The sequence below is a fragment of the Pogonomyrmex barbatus genome, unplaced genomic scaffold (assembly GCF_055798465.1).
Source record: "Pogonomyrmex barbatus isolate J1 unplaced genomic scaffold, ASM5579846v1 scaffold5, whole genome shotgun sequence".
In the NCBI taxonomy this organism is placed as follows: domain Eukaryota; kingdom Metazoa; phylum Arthropoda; class Insecta; order Hymenoptera; family Formicidae; genus Pogonomyrmex; species Pogonomyrmex barbatus.
Window position 1 is genome coordinate 6,979,757 of NW_028297149.1, and position 23,366 is coordinate 7,003,122.

General features: G+C 22.6%; 2 protein-coding genes and 1 pseudogene across 2 annotated transcripts in view; all 3 read right to left on the minus strand.

Moving 5' to 3' along the window:
* Window positions 1-1,389, minus strand: part of LOC148935416 (uncharacterized) — a 5,779-nt gene extending 4,390 nt beyond the window's left edge. Inside the window, exon 1 of the mRNA XM_089081788.1 lies at window positions 1,385-1,389. Within this exon, the coding sequence (XP_088937914.1) occupies window positions 1,385-1,389 (5 nt within the window). The remainder of the gene's footprint in view (window positions 1-1,384) is intronic.
* A 786-nt stretch (window positions 1,390-2,175) lies between these two features.
* On the minus strand, window positions 2,176-9,007 carry LOC105425381 (uncharacterized; annotated as a pseudogene).
* Window positions 9,008-11,061: 2,054 nt separating this feature from the next.
* On the minus strand, window positions 11,062-21,383 carry LOC105425382 (uncharacterized). Its single transcript, XM_089081789.1, has 14 exons — window positions 21,266-21,383; window positions 20,487-20,748; window positions 19,312-19,428; window positions 19,129-19,219; window positions 18,406-18,551; window positions 18,069-18,201; window positions 15,506-15,628; window positions 14,745-14,862; window positions 13,943-14,204; window positions 13,091-13,201; window positions 12,934-13,024; window positions 11,512-11,657; window positions 11,200-11,332; window positions 11,062-11,115 (listed from the first exon to the last, which is right to left on the minus strand). The coding sequence occupies exons 1-14, from the start codon at window positions 21,369-21,371 to the stop codon at window positions 11,062-11,064; spliced, it is 1,893 nt and encodes a 630-aa protein (XP_088937915.1). The 5' UTR covers window positions 21,372-21,383.
* Window positions 21,384-23,366: the final 1,983 nt, after the last annotated feature.

The window sequence follows — 23,366 nt, forward strand, 5'->3', positions numbered from 1 at the left end:
TGGACAAAAGTTCCTACTATAAAGTTCTACTATATTTAGTTGATCGATTTAATTTTCTACGTTCAATTTTCTAATATCAACTTTAATGTTCTGTAATTTAAGTTCATTACTGTAATTTGATCTAACTGCTATTTTTATGTAAAAAGATGCGAAATATGATACGCGGAATAGATCGAAATATTCACAATTTAACTGTTTCAAAACGCAAACATCAATTAAGTAATCGATTCAACAATTCAAAAAAATTTAACAGATGTTTTTTTTCTCATAGAATATTATTCATGAAAAAAATTCTCATGTTAAAGTACATGCGTACTAGTCACTTTTCAATGACAATTCATATGTTTCATTTTGATGTATATTTGTAAAAGATTCGTTCAATGGTATTTATTAGAATAATATTCACTAAAAATAATTTTTTAAGTATCACATATATAACAAAATTATAAGTTATATAATATATTAGATATAAAGTTTAACAATAATAATAATAATAGCCGATATATGTAAAGTTTAATATTTTATATATATATACACAACGTTATAGCTTAACATACTTTTTACTTTTATGTTTTATTATCTAGTAAACAAAGTTAAAAATTAAAAATAAAGATAAAAATAAGATTTTATTTATATAATATTTTATGTCAAATTTATGAACATAGATATTATAAAATTAAGTAAATGAAAAAAAGAATGTTTAGAAAATTAATATCAGTTTTTAAAACTTTATTTTAAAAATAAAATTAGAAAATAAATAAAGTATAATTAGAAAATAAATAAATACGCCGTACTAGAAGAAAATTTAAAAAATTAAAAAAAGACACTATATTAAATAAGAAAAAAGTAAGATACAATATGATACAATGTTATTGCTTATTTTAATTTCTTTTAAATTAATTAATAGTGCAAATATAATTATAGTTTTTCTTATATTTAGAAAGAAATTATTATTATAAAACTTTTCTTTTGTAAGACATGTAATGCACATACATTTTTAATTTTTCTGTTTATATATCTCAAATTAAAATAATTGTATGTATATATATATATATATATATATATATATATAATATAAATAATAATATATATATATAATATATATATAATAATAATATATATATAATAATATAAATAATTGTATATATATATATATATATATATATATATATATATATATATATAATTATTCATATACAGATACTTATATACAAAAAAGAAAAGTTAGAAGTATAGCTAATTAAATTTATTGGTGTAAAATGTAAACAGAGATTTATTTAAAAAGATATAATATTAATAAATGTCATATTTATATTAAATATTTAGAAATTATATAATAAACGAAACTTACTCGAAGAAATATTGAGATTTTAAAGAAACTCACTTCATTATTATCATACTTTATTAATCGACTTCTTCCGCCGCGACTTCGCCCGCAATAAAATAATAATAATAATAATCTGTAAGTTATTTTTTTACAAAATATAGCCTATGTCACTCCAGGGCATACAAATAAAATTTGACCTTAAAATTTGGTTACGATTGGTTTTATAGTTTTCGAGATTTTTGTGTTCAAACAAACATTGTCTCTTTATATTAGTATAGATTAGATAATATCTATTTTCTATTTTTTAGTAAAAATTTTAACGCTCTTTAATTTTACTTTTATAATTTAGCCTAACTGCATCTATATGAAATACGATAGGAGAACAAATAATCGCATATTAAAATTTTTTGAGAAGTTTAGTGATCAATTAAATAATCGATATATCAAATGAAGAAATTCAACAGATGTTTCCTTTTTATACAACATTGTCCATTGGAAAAAGATATGAAGTGAAAGTTGCGTAATTATACTCTCCATTTTTTAATGTCACTCATCCATATGTTTCATTTCAATATGTGTATTCGCATCTGACATGTGGTTTGCTGAAATAAAAATTCTTTGAGAATATGTTTTATTCTCCATTTAACATACATGTATACACTAGTACACAATATACAATAATATAATATGATATTTAACTGTAAAAATATACATTAAGCGTTACGTATATTATATATAGGATGCCCCATTTCAGGATGTCTTATTTAAGATAAGTTTCAGATAAAAGTTATCGGATTACGGAAAAAGGATATATAATTTTTTTGTATTTTCCATATTTTGTATTTTTGAGATATTTGTCCGGTACAATTAAAACAATACATTTTATATATATTCTTAATTTCGTTAATTATTCTATTCTAAGAAGAATCTAAATTAAATAATGTTTATAAATATAAAAGTATATAGATCTAAATTACATTATAGAATAATTATAGATCTAAATAAATATTACATTAAAAATTATAATGACACAAATTAAAATAACAAAATAATTTTTAAAAAATAATAGAAAACAGAATAATTAATAACAAGTAATAAAGTAAAAAGAAATAATAAATATTTAAATATTTAAAATATTAAATTAATGCTCCGAAATGTTATAATAATATTAATAAAAATAAACACTAATGAAATTTTAGATTGATAGACAAATACGCAAATTCATGCTTAGTTTTTTCTTATTACACAGTATTTGTAAATTATTCTTTTTAAATATCCATTTACAAATATTTTAATACATAAAATGAAGGATGCTTTATTTATTATTTTATATATGAGGTATATTATACGCTGGATTTCTCGTTGTTTCCATTAATCTATATTAATTGATACATCATATTATCATATTATTATTGCATTGAATACGTAACAGTAAAATAAGATACTGATGCATTTGTCAGCTGTAATAAATTATATTTGTTTCTATTTTAATGTACTGAAAAAAAATATATCTTTAATTTATCATGATATAATGATAAAATAATATGTACCGTAGCAAAACATTCTAAAGACGCTACAAACAATCCACCGACAGACAGACCAAAACTCTTATTGCCTCTTTGCAACAAAAACAATATCATTTCCTGTATATTTAAGGGAGTTATGTACCATCGAACTTTGTATCTAAATGTAATAGCAACGCAAGTAATTTAGGAAAAAAGAAATCTTTATGTGTAATTGTTATATTGTATACATATTTTTTTCTACAAAATGTTAATATTTATTATTTAATTATTTTTTATTTTTGTATTATTAACTTTAAAATTTATAAATAGATATGATACAAAGTAAGTATATTACTTACGCCGTGACAAATACGTGATTATTATGATCAATAATTTGTTGTCCGATTAAGTTGGCTATGAACATGTAAAAAATACATATAAATATAATAACAAGACAAATCAAGATAACAAGAAATTCTCCAGTGTTATATCCGAGTAATACGATCTGGAAAATCTAATACACGAATTTATTATTAGAAATATTCTTATGAAATATAATATAATACTATTAAATATATAGGATAAACATAAATCCTTATATTTATTATAACGTAACGTATTAAACTATAAACGTATTAAACTATAAACAGTATTAATCAAAAATTATAAATTTTTATTATTTTTATCTATATAATTTCTTATTATCTTTGTATCATATTATATATAAGAGATTCTTTGATAAATTTGAATATAATTTTTACTTCAAATAAAATATAAGACTGCTAAACAATTTTATGAAGTTAATGCTTGGAATTAAAATAATAAAAAGATAAACAATAATAATTTTATTTTCTCTTATAATTATTTTTTACTCAATTAAGTTAAGAATTTAAATACAAACACATAATTTATAAATTCAGTTACTTAGTATCTTTATAATATTGAAATTTTAATTTGAGTAATATTGCTATAAAATTATTAGTGAGATTCGGAATCTAAATGAAAAATATGTCAAAGTTATTAATAGAAACATAATTAAATTATTAGAGTAAAAAACATACAAAAATATGATTTACTAAATGTGGATTTATAATTATAAATAGGAAAGGGAACTTACTTGAAAAATATTTAAGCTCAAAGAGCTAACTCCAAACATTATTAAAAATAAATGGTATCTCAAATCTGGATATTAAATAGATAGAGAATCTTAAAAAACATATAAAGATGTTATTGCACATATTATACATATATTATGAAAAATGCAGATATAAACCTCATAGTTTATGTATAAAAGTGTTAAAGATTATTAACTCACAATATTATATACAGAATAGTCCTAGTTAATTTATTTTATTACATAATTTAAATGCAAATTAATATATAAATATATATAAACGTTTCATTTTTTTAAATTATATTACCATATAATATTTTAATTCTTTTACTTTCAGACATTATGCTATATATAAACATTATGCACGTCATTATATAAAGTATATTGTATCTCGAATTTTTTTTCACCCTATTGTTTTTCATCAGAATATTAATTGATATTACATTGTTATTGTTGCATTGAAAACATAACAGTAAAATAGGACACCGATGCACTTGCCAACTGTAATAATTATATTTGTTTTTATTTTGATTTACCAAGAAAACAATAAATCTTTAATTTTTTATGCTATATGAAATAATATGTACCGTAGCAAAACATTCTAAAGAAGCTATAAATAATCCACCCACAGACAGACCAAAACTCTTATTACCTCTTTGCAGCAGGAGCAGTATCATTTTCTGTACATTTAAGGGAGCTATGTACCATCGAATTTTGTATCTAAATATAATAACAACGTAAATAATTTAACAAAAATACAAATCTTTATGTGCAGTTTTCATGTTATCCTATATATTTGCTATGCTTAATCTTAATATTTATTACATTATTTTTTATTTTTGTGTTATTAGCTAAATTTATAAATTTATAAATTTATAATAATTTATAAGATATGATACAGAGTAAGTGTATTATTTACTTACGCCGTAATGAATACGTGATTATTGTGATCTATAATTTGTTGTCCAACTAAGTTGGCTGCAAACATGTAGAAAATACACATAAATGCAAGTACAAAACATATAAAAAATTCTCCAGTGTTGTATCCGGATAATATAATCTGAAAAATCTAATATATTTTATTATTAGAAATTATTTTGTTTATTATTAGGAAAGTTTTTTGATGTATAATGTAAATGCAATGTGCGAAACATAAATTTTTATTACAATTTGCCTTACACTATTATTAACCATATATTATGAATATTTTTATATGTATATATAAAACTTTTATATGTATATATAGAACTTATTTTTGCGTTTTATAATAAGAAATTTTCTGATAAATTTAATGACAATTTTTTTTTTTAATGAATTGTGAGACTACCTAACAACTTCTTAAAGACGAAAACAACAATAGATAATTTATAAATTTCGTTACTGAGTATCTCGAAAATATTCAAATTTAAATCTTTTTGTATAATTTTGCTTTAAGCTCATTATTGAACTTTTTAATCTAATTGTAAGATATCAAAGTAATTTATTTTAAAATATAATTATATTACTAAGAAAAATCAGGAAAAAAATAAAAGAAATATAATTTAAATGGATTTATAAATAAGAGAAAGAATTTACCCGAAAAATATTTAGGCTCAACGAAGTGACACCAACCACTATTAACAACATGAATGATATCTCAAATTTGGATATTAAATAACTAGAAAATCTTAAAAAACAAATTAATATTATTGCATATTATAAAGTGCACATATTATAAAACATGCAGATACAAACCTCATAGCTTTTCGATGAATATCTACAGCATGAATTATATTTTTGTGAATTAGAATTTCATTCTGCAAGCTAATATCTTTTGATATACAAATTTGTATAGCTCTGTCGATACGGTAACTACAAATAATTTAATAACGAATAATTGTATAAAACTTTAGGTAAAAATATAAAAAAGTGTAAATGTAAAACATAAAAAATAATAATTTTGTAAAATTTATATATATATATATATATATATATATATATATAATTATGATATTAACCACGCTCAGATAGTTAAAAAATTGAAGGAATGTGCTATGTAATAAAAAATATTTTTTTCTTGTATCTATAATTTATTTCTCCAAAAATTCTATTTTTAAAACTAAAATAATAAGCAATTTTATGTACGTTGTATTGTATGTTATTACAAGAAATTCAGCAAATAAAGAATTTATTATTTTTATTTTCTGATCATTTAAATTACTTATGTGTTTAATATGTACGGCACACACACTTCAAAATATAAATTTTATAAATATAGTTTTGTAAATTAAAACTATATATTTATATCAAAACAAATGTCAAAACTTCAAAAATAAGAAATAAGAAGCCTCTCCTAATAAAAAATTTTTTGTCATTTTTATGTTGATTACTTTACCTAGCAATTTTAAACATTCCGCAAGCATGTTCATAATATGCAACGAGCATTGCTCCTGTCGCTAGCATTACGGCAAATCCTATACTTATAGTTGCATTTAAATGGAACAAAAGTAAGTAAAAATATCTTTCCTCGATCGATAAAATGTTCTGTTGTAATCTGTAGGCGACGTGATTGAGATTCATTCGTATCAAATAAAATTATATCACAGAAAACTGGCCATGATAATGCACTCATAATAATAGATGCGCTGGAAGCAAAAAGTACTAAACACTATTATAAATAGGTAATTAAAAATACAATTTTAAACAATTTAAGATATTAGCTTGCTATAGATTTATTATATGTATAGAATGCAAAATAATTTGTATGTAAATCTTTTTCAAGTTAAATGTAAAATATTTTTTCTGATATACAGGGTATTATTATATTCTTATTATTTTTACTGCCAGATTTTTTTATGTTTTATTTATTAATTTAAAATAAGATATATCATTTTAATGTGTTCAATGTCATAAAATTACGAAATGCTTTCCAATGTTATTTAGTATTTCAATGGCGAAATAAATTACTTCAATTTATTCATGTTCGTTAAAATATTATATTTGAGAAAGGTTATTTTAGTTAAAAGTTAAAGTTATTTTAAATTGGAGGTTAAATTAATTAATTGTGTGTGTGTCTTTTACTCATATTTTACATATTCGGTTATGTATATAATAGTATAATGTTTTGCATAATTCAGAATACAGATGTTTTTATATTGTTTTACCTATAAGTGAACTGGTATAATATTTTGCATTACTTCCGTATCTTTCCACAATAGCAATTTCGTTAGTATCTCTTAAATCTTTATACATATGCTCAATTTGTTCCATCAAATGCTTTATCTATCCTTCGAATATTAATTTTATTAATTTATTATATTATTACTATTATTAATGAAATTTAAGAAAAATTCGGAGGTATATAACTTTAAATATTTAGATATAATCATTAAATTAACAAACACACAGGATGACTGATTTGAAATGTTTGCGTGCAAGTAAAGAAAGACAAATTGAATAGAAAAGTTCCGTACTATTTTGCGATTTTTGAAATTGACAATAAGTTATTAATTATTAAGTATTGCCGAATTGACGTATTTGCCCGACCCATGGCGTATGCAGGCGAGTTGCAATCGCTCAATGTTAAACGTGTTCGCGGATGCTAAAAGTGCAGCGAGCGTGTTTGAAAGTAAGGTCTGCAAATGACATAACATTTGTTTATAGTGCACACCTCCAAATGTTTTGTTGCGCTTTTAGCAATGCGTGTAATGCTGAACAATCATGTTGTATGTTTAGTGTTTGCCAATGAACTAAACAGATATGTGTTTATTCAGCAATTTTTAATTATTAATACTTTATTATTAATTCCGCAAATCATAAAGTGGACTTTTCTACACTTTCTCAGTTTAGTCCGTTCTATTTACACACAGTCGTTGTGCCATTACAAATAAGGCACTTTGTATAAGACATATTTGACTTACCGTATTACGGTTAACATTAAAGGAATTATACTTTATAATGATAGCTACGAAAACAAATGCGTTAGAGAAAATCTTAATGACCAAATTTGCATTACATTTTGAAGTCATAATTGTTGTAAGCTATAAATAGTATTATTTGTTACAAAACTAATAAAACATTCTTATTCTTTGTTTTAACATATTTTAATACTATTATTTTAAACTATTATAAATATATTATAGTATAAATTATCTTGTACAATGTAATTATGTTATCTGTAACTTTACATGTATGTAAATATAATATAATTACATATAATTACATAATATTACATAATTATAATATAATTAATACATTATATATTATATAATTATTTAATTTACGTTATATTATTAAATAAATATATATATATATATATATATATATATATATATATATATATAATATTTCGATGTTATAAAATTATAAAATGCTTTCCAATGTCATTTAATATTTCAATGTAATGACAAAATGAATTACTTTATAATTTATATATATATATATATATATATACACATACATACATACATACATATATACTTACACATACACGCGCGCGCGCGCGCGAAATATTATATATATATATATTTATTTATTTAATAATATAACGTAAATTAAATAATTATATAATATATAATGTATTAATTATATTATAATTATGTAATATTATGTAATTATATATAATTATATGACATGACGTGTGTGTGTGTGTGTGTGTGTGTGTGTGTGTGTGTGTGTGTGTGTGTGTGTGTGTCGCAGTCATATAAGTTTCTTGAATAATAAAAGTAAGAATTTCTTATACTGCTTTTAAAATTCAGATTCAAAAAATTTTTTAATTTGTTTGCTAAATAAAATATTGTGTTATCTATATTTCAATTAACATTTTCAAAGACATAAGAATTCTAAAGTAGTGAAAAAAATTATTATTGTACATTGCTTAGAAGAATAATTTATACGTTTAGGATATCTTATACAATGTTACTAACATTAGAATTAGCATACCTGAAATACAACATAAGTTATGAGAATGCTAAAGATGCAGATTAATTGAAGCTGAGAAAATTTTGATTTTTGATAAGGCCATAAGCCAACTATTAACAACAGAGTTCGATTTAAACTGAAATACCTATCTACAACATTCATCTTTTTCAACAAAGTTTAACAAAAACAAGATTAACGAAGATAAGAATATCTTTATTGTTCAATTGATCAAAAATATCTAACATTTTTCTCTTCTCTACAACAAAATTTTAGTGATGCATTCAAATTTAAGTCAATTTCTGTAATTGAATCCTATTTACAGAATTATTAGAAATAATATATAAAAGTATTGTAAAATACGGAGTAATATTTCGTCTCGCAATTTAACATTGTTATATAAAGTACTTAGTTACTATTTAAACGATCGATTTAACGTCGAAGAAATTTAACAGATGGTCTTTTCTCATAGCATTACTATAGCATTACTGTAGCATTATTTGAAGAACTGTGATAGTAGAGCTAGCCCAGACTTTATCGGCTCATTTTAGCATTGCATATCAACATGTTGCTTTCAAAAATATATTGTTTTAAAGTATTTTTTATCTTCTATAATCACGATAATCAGGATTTCAGATATGTTTAAGTAAAAAGATCTCTTTAAAGGAATCATAATAAAATATAATTTTCATTGTTTGTGTTTTATTAGTATATACTTTCTTCTATATGAAAGAAAGACATCTCGAAAGATGACAGTATCATGAGATGAGAAATATAAAAATTTCACAATGTAGACATAATAAGACTGGACATACACATCATGCATCTCTCTTAATCTCTTAAGCTAAATATTTGTCCAATATTTTTAATTTAATGTACATACATATGTTTTATTCAAATATCTTCTTTTATATGAAAAAAACAAATAAATATGATAATATAGTATTGAATACATACAGATATAAAGCTTTTGTAATACAGACGTAATAAGATTGCACATACATATCATACGATTCTTTTAATCTAGCACAAAATATTTATCCAATGTTTTTAATGTAATAATGATTTTTCATGTCTTTTAATATTTTACTTAAAATAAATTTCTGTAAATGAATCGTTATTCATGATTCATAGAAAAACTTTTCAAATTTTTTTTCTAACTATATAAATACCTATAATAAAATAGAAAACAATATTAATAGTAATTTGCAATAATTATTATTTAACAGAATTTCAACAAAATAAACAATGTGTTATATGGCATAAAATTGTTACATGTTACATGTTAATTTATGTGCAATCATAAATAAAAATACAAAACTAATTTTAAATATCAAATAACATTTTCTATATAAGCAATTACATAAAATTATATAAATGTTTTTGTAATTTCAAATAACAGTAGAATTAAAACTTTTGTAATTTAAATATTATCTGTAAAAGAAGTTTTAAGTAAAAGTTGTGCTAACATATTATTAGTATTTCAATGGCATTTAACTATATGTTTTATTTTAATTCGTATGTTACATATTGTTTGTCAAGTAAAAATTAAGTAAAGGTATATCTTTTAAAAATGTAGCATCTCTTCTATCACACATATAAACATATATTATAATATATAGCATATATTTTACAATAATAAATGTATGTAACCTGATTTTATCTCATTACATAAGTAATTTATGTACGTTTCTATTTTCTTAATTCTTATATTACTTTTTTTTTAAAAGAATATGAATTAACAATACATAAAGATACAAAAATGTTTATCAAAATAATAAGAGAAATAGTGCCAAAAATTAAAATAATATTGATAATCAAAGAAATAATATTTAAAATATAAATAAGTAAATGATAAATATACGTGTTAAATTAATGTGTACAAAAGTGTTAAAAAATTATTAGATCAAATGAAATATAATATTTGAAGTAATCGTAGTGCTTAGTTTATTTATCACATAATTAAAATATAAATTAATATATAAATATATATGTACGTTTCTTTTTTTTAAATCATATTGATATATTACTATATGATATACATATTACTATATAATTTAGATTATATTACTATATAATTTTTTAAATTTCTTTTCTTTCAGACATTGTAATATATATACGCTCCATAAAATATATACTTTATTTTATGAGGTATGTTGTATCATAGATTTTTTTCACTCATTGTTTTTCATCACAATATCAATTGATATATTACATTGTTATTGTTGCATTGAAAACATAACAGTAAAATAGGACACGGATGCACTTATTAACTGTAATAAATTGTATTTGTTTTTATGCTGCACCAAGAAAGGAATAAATCTTTAATCTTTTATAATATGTAAAATGATATGTACCGTAGCAAAACATTCTAACGATGCTATAAATAATCCACCCACAGTGAGACCAAAACTTTTATTACCTCTTTGCAGCAGGAACAGTATCATTTTCTGTATATTTAAGGGAGCTATATACCATCGAATTTTGTATCTAAATATAATAACAATGCAAATAATTTAACGAAAATAAAAATCTTTATGTGCTTTTTATGCTATTTTATATATTTGCTGTACATTATCTTAAGATTTGTTACATTATTTTTTATTTTTTTATTATTAACTAAATTTATAAATAGATATGATACAATATTAAATGTATTATTTACTTACGCCGTGATAAATACGTGATTATTGTGATCTATAATTTGTTGCCCAACTAAGTTGACTAGGAACATGTAGAAAGTACACATAAATACAAATATAAGACATATAAAAAATTCTTTAATGTCGTATTCGGATAATATGATCTGGAAAATCTAATATACTTTATTATTAGAAATATTTTTATTTATTATCAGAAAAGTTTTTTGATGTATAATGTAAACGCAACGTGCGAATAAAAAGAAAAAATTTTATTATAACTGTGCATTATAATAGTGCATTATACTATAAACAATATTATTAAATAAATATTGCAAATATTTTGGTAAATATTTAGAAAAAGAAGTCTTGTCCAATGATTTTAATTTTGACATATGTTGTCAGGGTTTATTCTGAGTGATCTTGAGAAGATTTTAAATGGCGATCACTGTTCGTTAAAAAGTCGTTATTAACAGAAAAATAAAGAAAAAAATAATTAATTTATTCTTCAATAATTTATCATAAACAAATCATAACGAATGATACTGGTTAATTCGCGTATTTAAATGCTATATTGAAAAAATTTTTGCACGACGTTTTATGATTCACATTAAAAGAAGCATATACAAAAATTCAGAAACGCGAAATTCATGACAGATTTGTTTATTTAAATCATGAGATAATTTTATTAACCATAATTAATAAATTAATTAAATTATATGTTATAAAATGTTATTATATGTTATAAAATATTTGTAACATGTTTTTTAAAATTTATAGGAATTTGGATGACAACGACGTAGCCATGTGTATTGTTACAATGTATATTTTAAAGAAATGTTAGATTTAAATTTCAATCTATATAAAAAAATACATATATTTTAAATATCAAATAACTTTTTGTTTTAAAAACACAAATTCTCTGTCTTAAAACATAAATTCTCTACTTTAAAATATAAATCTTCTATTTTATATAAAAAAATGATTTTTGTTTTTAAAGCAGAAAATTTGCGTTTTTGTCCAAAGTACGTACACATAGCGCAATATACGTTAGGTTTCTTGAACGTATTGATACATTTTTTAATATTTTGGCTCGTTTTTATTCATCATATCGTGATTAATAATGCATTCATTTAATAAATAATATTATAAAAATAACTAATTGTATGTTACTTACTGATGAATAAATCGTTCACTTTATGCTTTACTTTTTTTGTTACTAATTTTATAATGACCACCATTTAAAACCTTTTCAAGATCAGACGGAGTAATGATCCTGATAACTGATATGTCAAGAGGGACTCCGTTTTTCTAGATATATACCTTTTTTAATCTAATTGTAAGTATTAAAATAATTTATTTTAAAATATAATTATATTACTAAGAAACATAAGAAAGAAAAATAAAAGAAATATAATTTAAATGGATTTATAAATAAGAGAAAGGACTCACCCGAAAAATGTTTAAACTCAAAGAAGTGACACCAACCACTATTAAAACCCCGAATGATATTTCAAATTTGGATATTAAATAAATAGAAAATCTTAAAAAACAAGCAGATATTATTTCATATGCATGAAATATGCATATAAAATATGCAGATACAAACCTCATAGCTTTACGATGTATATCTACAGCACAAACTATATTTTTATAAACTAAAATTTCATTTGGCAATCTGATATCTTTTAATATATAAATAGCTCTGTCGATACGATAACTGTAAATGATTTAATAAAGAATAATTATATATAAATTTATGTAAAAATGTGACAAAGTATAAGTGTAAAACATAAAGGATAATAATTTTGTCAAATTTATATATACAGGGTGTCCCGAAGCACTCATATCATCGCTCATGAGAAGATAAACGGGAGCGAAATAAATTAAAATGTCTTAAACCATTTTGCGATAATTTTTGTATTATTAAATGCGTTCTTATGTGCGCTTTTATTTGTACGACTTTAATATTTAATAATACAAAAATTATTGTAAATATCGCAAAATGGTATAAAACATTTTGATTTATTTCGTTTCAGTTTACCTGCTCACGAGTGATGCCAGTGCTATGGAACACCCTGTATAACTATGATATTTAACTCAGGTAGTTAAGAAATTGAAGGAATGTGCTGTGTAATAAAAAATATTTCTTTTCTTGTATTTATATTTTAGTCCTCTCAAAATTCCATTTTTAAAGCTAAAATAATAAACAGTTTCATATACGTTATATCGTATGTCATTACAAGAAATTCAGCAGATAAAGAATTTATTATTTTTATAATCTGATTATTTAAATTACTTATATGTTTTATATACATATACAGCACACACACTTCAATACATATTTTATAAATTAAAACTTTATATTTGTATCAAAACAAATGTTAAAACTTCAAAAATATGAAACGGAAAGAATTTTCCTAATAAAAAATTTTTTGTCATTTTTATATAGTTCCTTTACCTAGCAATTTTAAACATTCCGCAAGCATGTTCATAATATGCAATGAGCATTGTTAGTGTTGCTAATATTATGATAAATCCTAAACCTACAGTTATATTTAAATGTAACAAAAGTAAATAAAAATATCTTTCTTGATCAATAAAATATTCAACTGGAATCTGTAGATGACGTGGTTGAGACTCATTTGCACATAAAATTATATCATAAAAAACTGGCCATGATAATGCACTTAGAAAAACAGATGCGCTAGAAGCAAAAAGTACTGTAACACCATTATAAATAGGTAATTAAAAATACACATTTTAAACAATTTAAGATAGATCGCTAAATTTATTATTTTATAGATAAATTTATTATTTATATAGAATGCAAAATATTTTACATACAAATCTTTTTCATATTAAATGTAAAATACTTTTTTTTTATATAGAGGTTATCGTCACTTTTATTATTTTTAATAACAGATTTTTGTTTTTGTGTTTTATTTATTTATTTAATATAAGATAAGATTATTTTAACGTGTTTAAACTCATAAAGTTATAAAATGCTTTCCAATGTCAATTTGTATCGTAATGTCGACATAAATTTCGACTTAATTTAATCATGTTTGTTAAAGCATGATTTCATGTTATATTTGAGAAAGGTTATTTTAATTAAAAGTTAAGTTAAAGTTAAAGTTATTTTAAATTGTTAACATTAATTAAGTGTGTGTCTTTTACTTATATTTTACACGTTTAGTTATGTATGTAGTAGTATAATGTTCTGTATAATTCAATATATAAATGATTTTATAATGTCTTACCTGTAAGAGAACTAGTATAATATTTTGCATTACTTCCATATCTTTCTACAATGGCAATTTCATTAATATCTCTTAAACCTTTATATATATGTTTAATTTGTTCCATCAAATGCCTTATCTATCGTTTGAATATTAATTTTAACTAAGTTGTTATACTATTATTATTATTAATAAAATTTAAATAAAATTTTACGATCTTAAATATTTAGATATAATCATTAAATTAACAAACACATAGGATATCTGATTCGAAATAGTACAATGTTTGTATGCAAGTAAAAAGAGTCAAACTGAGAAGAAAAGTTCTTTATTATTTTGCGATTTTCGCAATTAGCAATGAGTTATTAGTTATTAATAATTTACCGAATGAGCCTTGTATTTGTCCAGCGCATGGCATATGCAAGCTGATAGTGAAATGCAATCGCTCAATGTTAAACGTATTCGCGGATACTAAAAATGCGGCGAGATGTCCAAAAGGTCTGCAAGTGACATAACATCTTTTGTTTTTAGTACACACCTCGTTTTGTTGCGCTCTTAACAACTGTAAATGCGTATAATGTTGGATACGCTCAGTGTTTGCCAATGACTTAAACGGATACGTGTTTATTCAACGAGTTTTAATAATTAATAATTAATTCATTATTAATTGCGAAAATCGCAAAATAGACTTTTTTACTCTACTTAATATAATCCGCTCTATCTGCACACAATCGTTGTGTTATTACAAATAAGGTACTTTGTATACGATATATTCGACTTACCGTATTACGGTTAACGATAAAAGAATTATACTTTATAATGACAGCTAAGAGAATAAACACATTAGAGAGAATCTTAATGATGAAATTTGCGTTACATTTTTGTGAAGTTATAGTTGCTGTAAACTGTAAATAATATTATTTGTTACAAAACTAATAAAGCATTTTTATTCTTTGTTTTAACATGTTCTAAGCTATACTACTACTTTGCGTATGTGACTATTATAAATATACTATAGTAGAAATAATATATCATAATATAATGAATAACATATACCTTATATAATTATTTTATTTATTATATATTATATTAAACAAATGTGTGTGTGTGTGTGTGTGTGTGTGTGTGTGTGTGTGTGTATGTGTGTGTGTGTACATATAGTTTTCTTGAATAATAAAAGTAAGAATTTTTTATACTGCTTTAAAATTTAGATTCAAAAAGTTTTTTAATTTATTTGTTGAATTAAAATATTGTGTTATCTTTATGTTTCAAAGTCATATGAATCAAAGTATCAAAGTAATAAAAAAGAATTATTATTGTAAATTAGAAGTGTAAATTATACATTTAGGATATCATACATACTGTTACTAATTACATACTAACATTAGAATTAGCATACCTGAAATATAACATGAGTTATGAGAATGATAAAAGTGCAGATTAGTTGAAGTTGAGACAATTTTGATTTTTGATAAGGCCATAAGCCAACTACTAACAACAGAGTTCGATTCAAACTGAAATACCTATCTACAACATTGATCATTTTTCTGTTGACAAACGGGTGTAACAAAGTTAAGATAAACGAAAATAACTGTATATTTACTATTATTCAATATTCAATTGATATATATTCAATTGATCAAATATATCTAATTTTTTTTCTTCTTTACAACAAAATTTTAGTGATGCATTTAAATAAGTCAATTTCTGTAATTTGATATAATTCGAAAAAATTTTCAAAAATAATGTATGAAAGTACTGTGAAATGCGGAGTAAAATACGGAATTACGGAACCTTCGCAATGTAAAATGTAAATGTTATGTAAAATGTAATTGAATAAATGATCAATTCAACGTCAAACGAATTTAAACAGATGTTTTTTTCTCATAGAATTATAATCGTATTTAGAACTGTAGAAGTAGAGCTAGCGCAGGCGCTGTCACTTCACTTTAGCAATGCATATCATATCCATTCTAAAATGTTCCATTCTAAAATGTATTATTCTAAGTTATATTCGATTCTTCATGATCACAAGATCACTTAAAGGTTTGTAAGTAAAAGGGTTCTTTTTATAAGAATTAAATTTTAAAAAAATTTAATTTATATGTGTTCGTGCTTATAGTGCACATTTCCAAACATTTTGTCGCTCCTAGCAACTACAAACGCAATAAACGCAAAGTGCTCATATCTCGCTGTGCGCTTTATATTTACCAGCAGACCAGACAGATACGTATTACGTTAGCAATTTTTAATAATTAATAACGTATAGCTATAATTGCGAAAATCAAACAAACATTCGAAGACCTTTTTGCTCAGTCGGACTCGCTTTTGTTGCATAGCCGTCATATCATTTCGAATCAGACACCCTGTATATATTACTTAAAGATATACAACTAAATTTGATAAAACAGTCTTCAAACATTCATTTACGGAAATATATATAAAAATATGAAATGACAGATGTATGGGCGTATGAATATGTAGTATGTACGACGATGTGTGTCTGCATGTGAGAAAAAATAAAGGTGTGAAATTATATAAACAGGAATGTGGAAGAATAAGTGTATGAACATCTGACAAGAGTGTAAGACGGCAGATGTGTGAATGTATGAATGCGTGAAAGAGGATGTGTGAAATTACATAGATGTATAAAAATGTGATTGTGTAGCTATGCAAAGATGTAAAAGTGTAAGGGCGCACTTGACAGCGTATGCAAGTATGAGTATGTAGGTGCGGAGACACGCGTGACATCGAGAGGGAATGTGAAATTGCATAGGCAGATAGGGGTGTGGAGATATAGGTGTGCAAACACGTGTAAAAGTGTCAGATGTGTTACATATAGAAGGAAGTACGCGTGTATGCATTTATCAGTTAAAATTGAAAATTGTTTATTTTCCTTAAAGCCAGTAATGCAAAAGCAATAATCATAGGAATACGAGTAAGACGTTTCTCGATAAGAAATTTATACATTTTAATTTCGCATTATTATATCTCCACCAATAGGAGTGATAAAAAGAAATAAAAAAAATTTTCTTAGCAAGTCCAAGTTATCGAATGTTGTATAAATGTATAGAATATGTTGTAACCTGTAATACACTATACTAAATAAAATATAATACACTATATTTCATTATTTTACGAGGTATATTGTAGATGTATTTCTTTCTTTTTCCACTGCCTTCCATTATAATATTAATTAATATTTTGTTATTGCATTGAGTACATGACAGTAAAATAAGACACGGATGCATTTATTAGCTGTAATAAATTATATTTGCTTTTATTTTAATGCATTACAAGAAAAACATATCTTTAATCGATTGTGATACATAAAATGATATGTACCGTAGCAAAACATTCTAAAGACGCTATAAACAATCCACCAACAGATAGACCAAAACTTTTATTACCTCTTTGTAATAGCAGCAATATCATTTTCTGTATATTTAAAGGAGCTATATACCATCGAACTTTATATCTAAATATAATAACAATACAAATAACTTAAGGAAAATAAGAACTTTTATGTACAATATGTATTTTACACAATATGTATGTATGTATGTATGTATGTATATATTATATTTATCATATACTATGTTAATATTTATTATATTTATTATTCTTGTATTACTAATTAAATCTGTGAATAGATATGATACAAAGTGAATATGTTACTTACGCTGTGATAAATACGTGGTTATTATGATCTATAATTTGTTGTCCAATTAAATTGGCTGCGAACATGTAAAAAATGCATATAACTACAATTACAAGACACATTAAAAATTCTCCAGTGTTATATCCGGATAATATAATCTGGAAAGCCTAATACAACAAATGAATTTGAAATTAGAAATGTTTTTCTAAGTAAGGTGAACACAATATATGATTGATATCACCAATTTTTTATGATAATTTAATATTGAATTATGAATAGTGCTATGAATTAATTATAAATTTTAGTTATACTTATATAATATTTTTTATTTTTGCTTTAGATTATAAAGGATTCTTTAATAAATTTAATAACATTTTTTTGTTAAATAAAATATGGGACTGCAATTTTCTAAAGTTAATATCTGGACTTAAAATAAATAGTAATTCTATTTAATTTACAATAATTTTTTATTCAACTAATTCAGGAATCAAATATACAAATATTTATACACAAATGCACAATATTTCATATAATTTATATCTTTTTCAATTACTATATATCTCGAATTTTCGAATTTTAAATTCATATAAAATTACTAAAATTCTTAATCTAATTGTAAAATATAAAAATTGTTAATTTAAAAACATAATTAAACGTAATTAAACGTAATTAAACTATTAAGATAAAAAACAATACAAAAATATAATTTTCTATGTAAATTTATAAATAAGAAAGGGAACTTACTCGAAAAATATTTAGGCTCAAAGAAATTACTCCAAATATTATTAAAAGCATGAACGATATTTCAAATCTGGATATTAAATAGATGCAAAATCTTAAAAAACAAATAGATGTTATTGATGTTATGCACATGTATTAAAATATGTATGTATTTGAATAAATTACATGAAATATGCAGATACAAACTTCATAGCTTTTCGATGAATATCTACAGCATGAATTATGCCTTTGTAAAGTAGAATATCTTTCTGCAGGCTAATATCTTTTGATATATAAATTTGTATAGCTTTATCGATACGATAACTATAAATAATTTTAATATAAATAATTATATAAAAATTTATTTTAAAGTGAAATAAAGTATAATTGTAAAACATAAAAAAACCACAATTTTGTTAAGCTGGTATATATGTTTACAAATAATATTAAAATTGCAACATTAATAAAATATTACATAAACTTAAGCAATTAAAAATTTGAAACAATATATTCAAAAATCCTTTATTTTGTTCTTAAGGCTCTTGAGTAGTTACCGCAGCACATTGGAATTGTGACATAGGCGAGAAATGACATAATGAAGTTTATTGCGGTAGTTTTACAAATAAAAAGATATTTAATTAAAATAACATCTGATATGGCTTTAAGATACTTGTGAAAATGGGCGGCTGCTCTTTTCTCTTCCTGATAGTCAATAAATAGCTGTAAAAGGCACGTGAAATGAAGCCTGTTCAGGCAAAAAATACATGATTTAATAGTTGTTGAAAGAAGTGGAAAAAATGCTTTTGTATGTAATGTCCGAAGATAATTTTAGCTGCCGCCCATTTTTACAAATCTGGTAGGTATATAATAAGTCGAAATAAGCCACATCTGCACGATTAAGAACATAATAATGAAAATAGCCGCATTGAATATAGCCGCAAAACCGCAAAAAATTTCGTTGTCCGCACGTAACTTATATAAAGATGAACAAAGATAAGGATAAGATGAACAAGAATAAATGAGCTTTTACTTTTCACCGCGACGGTAAGTCCTTACCGTTAACGCGGAGTTCTTAGCTGAGTACTCAGGAGCCTTAAATTATATTTTATTTCTTTTAAAATTTAATTTTTGAAACTTAAAAATTTATATACATTATATTGCGTATCACTATAAAAAATTCTGTATATAAGAATTTCATTATTATACTAAAATAATATTATTTAAACTATTTATATTTACTATTTAGCATACTTTAGTATTACTTTATATTTTACAAAATAAAATTTTATAATCGCATCAAAAGAAATGTTTTTCAAAAATAAGAAACACAAATAAAAACTTTTTTAAATAAAATTTTGTTATTTTTATGTTGATTACTTTACCTAGCAATTTTAAACATCCCGCATGCATGTTCATAATATGCAATGAGCATTGCTCCTGTCGCTAATACTACGGCAAATCCTACACCTACAGTTGCATTTAAATGTAAAAGAAGTAAATAAAAATATTTTTCTTGATCAATAAAATATTCAGTTGAAATCTGTAGGCGACGTGGTTGGGATTCATTTGCAAATAAGATGATGTTACAGAAAACTGGCCATAATAATGCACTTATAGAAACAGATGCGCTAGAAATAAGAAGTACTAAACACCATTATAAAGTGGTAAAATTATAAATACAACTTTTATATAATTTAAAATATTAAATCGTTATAGTAGATTGTGTATATAAAATATGAAATATTTTACACATAAAACTTTATTTTTTTTTTTTTCATTTGAATGATTGATTCTATGATTCTTTTTTTTAATATTAAAATTGTTATATTATTTTATATTCTTCTTAATGATTATTAAACTTTTATTTATATATTAAATATAAGTTTTATCACTATAACAAATTTAATGTCGTGAAAGAATGTTTTGTGCAATACATTTTAATATTTCGGTGTAACATCTTTGTATAAATTATTTTATTCATATCCTTTAAAAAATTAAATATTTGCAAAAAAGTATTAAATTAAAATTAGTTTAATTTGATGATTATTAATTAGCGTGTGTTTTTTTTATTTATATTTTATATATTAAGATATATAGTATGTATATTATAGTAGTATAATATTCTGTGTAATTCAAAATAAATATTTTTGTGTTTTCTTACTTGCAAGATACCTTGTATAATGTTTTGCATTACTTCCATATCTTTCTACAATGGCAATTTCATTATTGTCTCTTAAATTTTTATAAATATGCTGGATTTGTTCCATTAAATATTTTATCTATTCTTTGAATATTAATTTATTTTAATAAAATGTTACATGTTATTACTTAATAAAATTTAAGAAAAATTGAAAGATATACAATCTTAAACATTAAAATATACTTATTTAAACAAATATAGAAAACACAATTGACTTACCGTTTGACGGTTTACATTAAAAGAATTATATTTTATGATAAATGTAATAACTGCAAATGAAGTAGAGAAAACTTTAATGACGAGATTTGCATTACATTTTGAAGTCATAATTGTTGTAAGCTATAAATAATATTATATTTTACAAAATTAAAATGAACATTATATTTTTTGTTTTAATATTTAATTATATATTGCATACTACTATTTTACTGTATGTAATAATTTTAATATACTGTATAATTAAAATTTTTATTTTGTTAATGTTATTATACGGCATGTATAACTTTATATGTAATATGACATGATTATAAAAAATTTATTATATACAAACATATGCATAAGCTTCTTGGATAAAAGAAAAATATTCTATTATTTATTGTTTCTAAAATTTACATTTAGAAAATTTTTTAATTTATTTACTCATTTAAGATATTGTATTATCTTTATCTTCCATTAATATTTTTAAAATAATATTAATTTTATTATAATAAAAAATTGTTATTATAAAGTATTTAAAAATGAAGAAATATAATTATATATTTAGAGTATCTTTTATAATATATATATTATTAATATTATAATCAGCATACTTGAAATATAACATTAGTTATAAGAATGCTAAAGATGCAGATTGATTGAAGATAAGAAAATTTTGATTTTTGATAAGGCCACAAACCAACTGCCAACAACAGAGTTCGATTCACACTGAAATATCTATCTACAACATTGATCATCTCTGTACCAATATTAAAGCGCGTCTAACATGGTTAAAATAAACGAAGATAATTATATCTTTACTATTCAATTGATCAAATATTTTTCTCTTCTCTACCATAAATTTTAGTTGTATTTAAATTTAAGTCCTTTAAGTCAACTTCCATAATTCTATTTAATTTATAGAAATTTCACAAATAATATATAAAAGTATTGTGAAGTGTATGCGAAGGGATATATTTTTAATTTTGGAACCCTCGTAATTTAACATCATTATATAAAATACAGTTGTCGTTTAAATGGTCGATTTAACGCTGAAGAAATTTAACAGATGTCTTTTTCTCATAGAATAACATTTGTTAGAAAAACTACAAAGCTCGCGCAGGTGCAGTCGCCACACTTTACGATGTATATTCATGTGTTCTAAAACATGTCGTTATAAGTTACATTTGACCTTTCATAATTACAAGCGTTTTAAAAATTATCATATCAAATAGATAGATTAATGGTTTCCTGTAAAGGAATCATATTTTAACAAAAATATAAAATTTATTATATGTTATTAACAATATGACTGATAATGAATATGAAATAAAAAGTTTCTCTAATTTGATGTATAATGGAACTGCACATCAATCATGCATCTCTTTTGGTCTGGTAAATATTTGTCTGGTAGTTTTAATTTAACATAATAAGTTTTTTTTTAACAACAATTGAGTTTTGACTTTGAGAATAATAACCAATAAAATTTAAAATAAGTTACTGAAAAACAACATTAGATATATTAATATTAAATATATAAAATAAAATATTAAAATATTAAAATTAAAAGCATTTTTTTACTTTTATATCAAGTTTTTTTCAATTTATTATAAAATAAAAGAAATGAAATTAGAAGAGATTTTTAATCATTTAATTAGTTTGTTTTGATAAATTCTGATTTGTTTTGTTAGTCAACAATGTGAGATATATAGTCATAGAGTATTAATTTCGGAATATTTTTTTCTGATAATTAAAAGATAATTTTCTGATTAATTAAAAGGTCATTTTATAAATTTAATAAATTATTATTTATATTACATAAAAACGTTTTTTAGATTTTCTTTATTAATTACGTTTGCGAGGTACA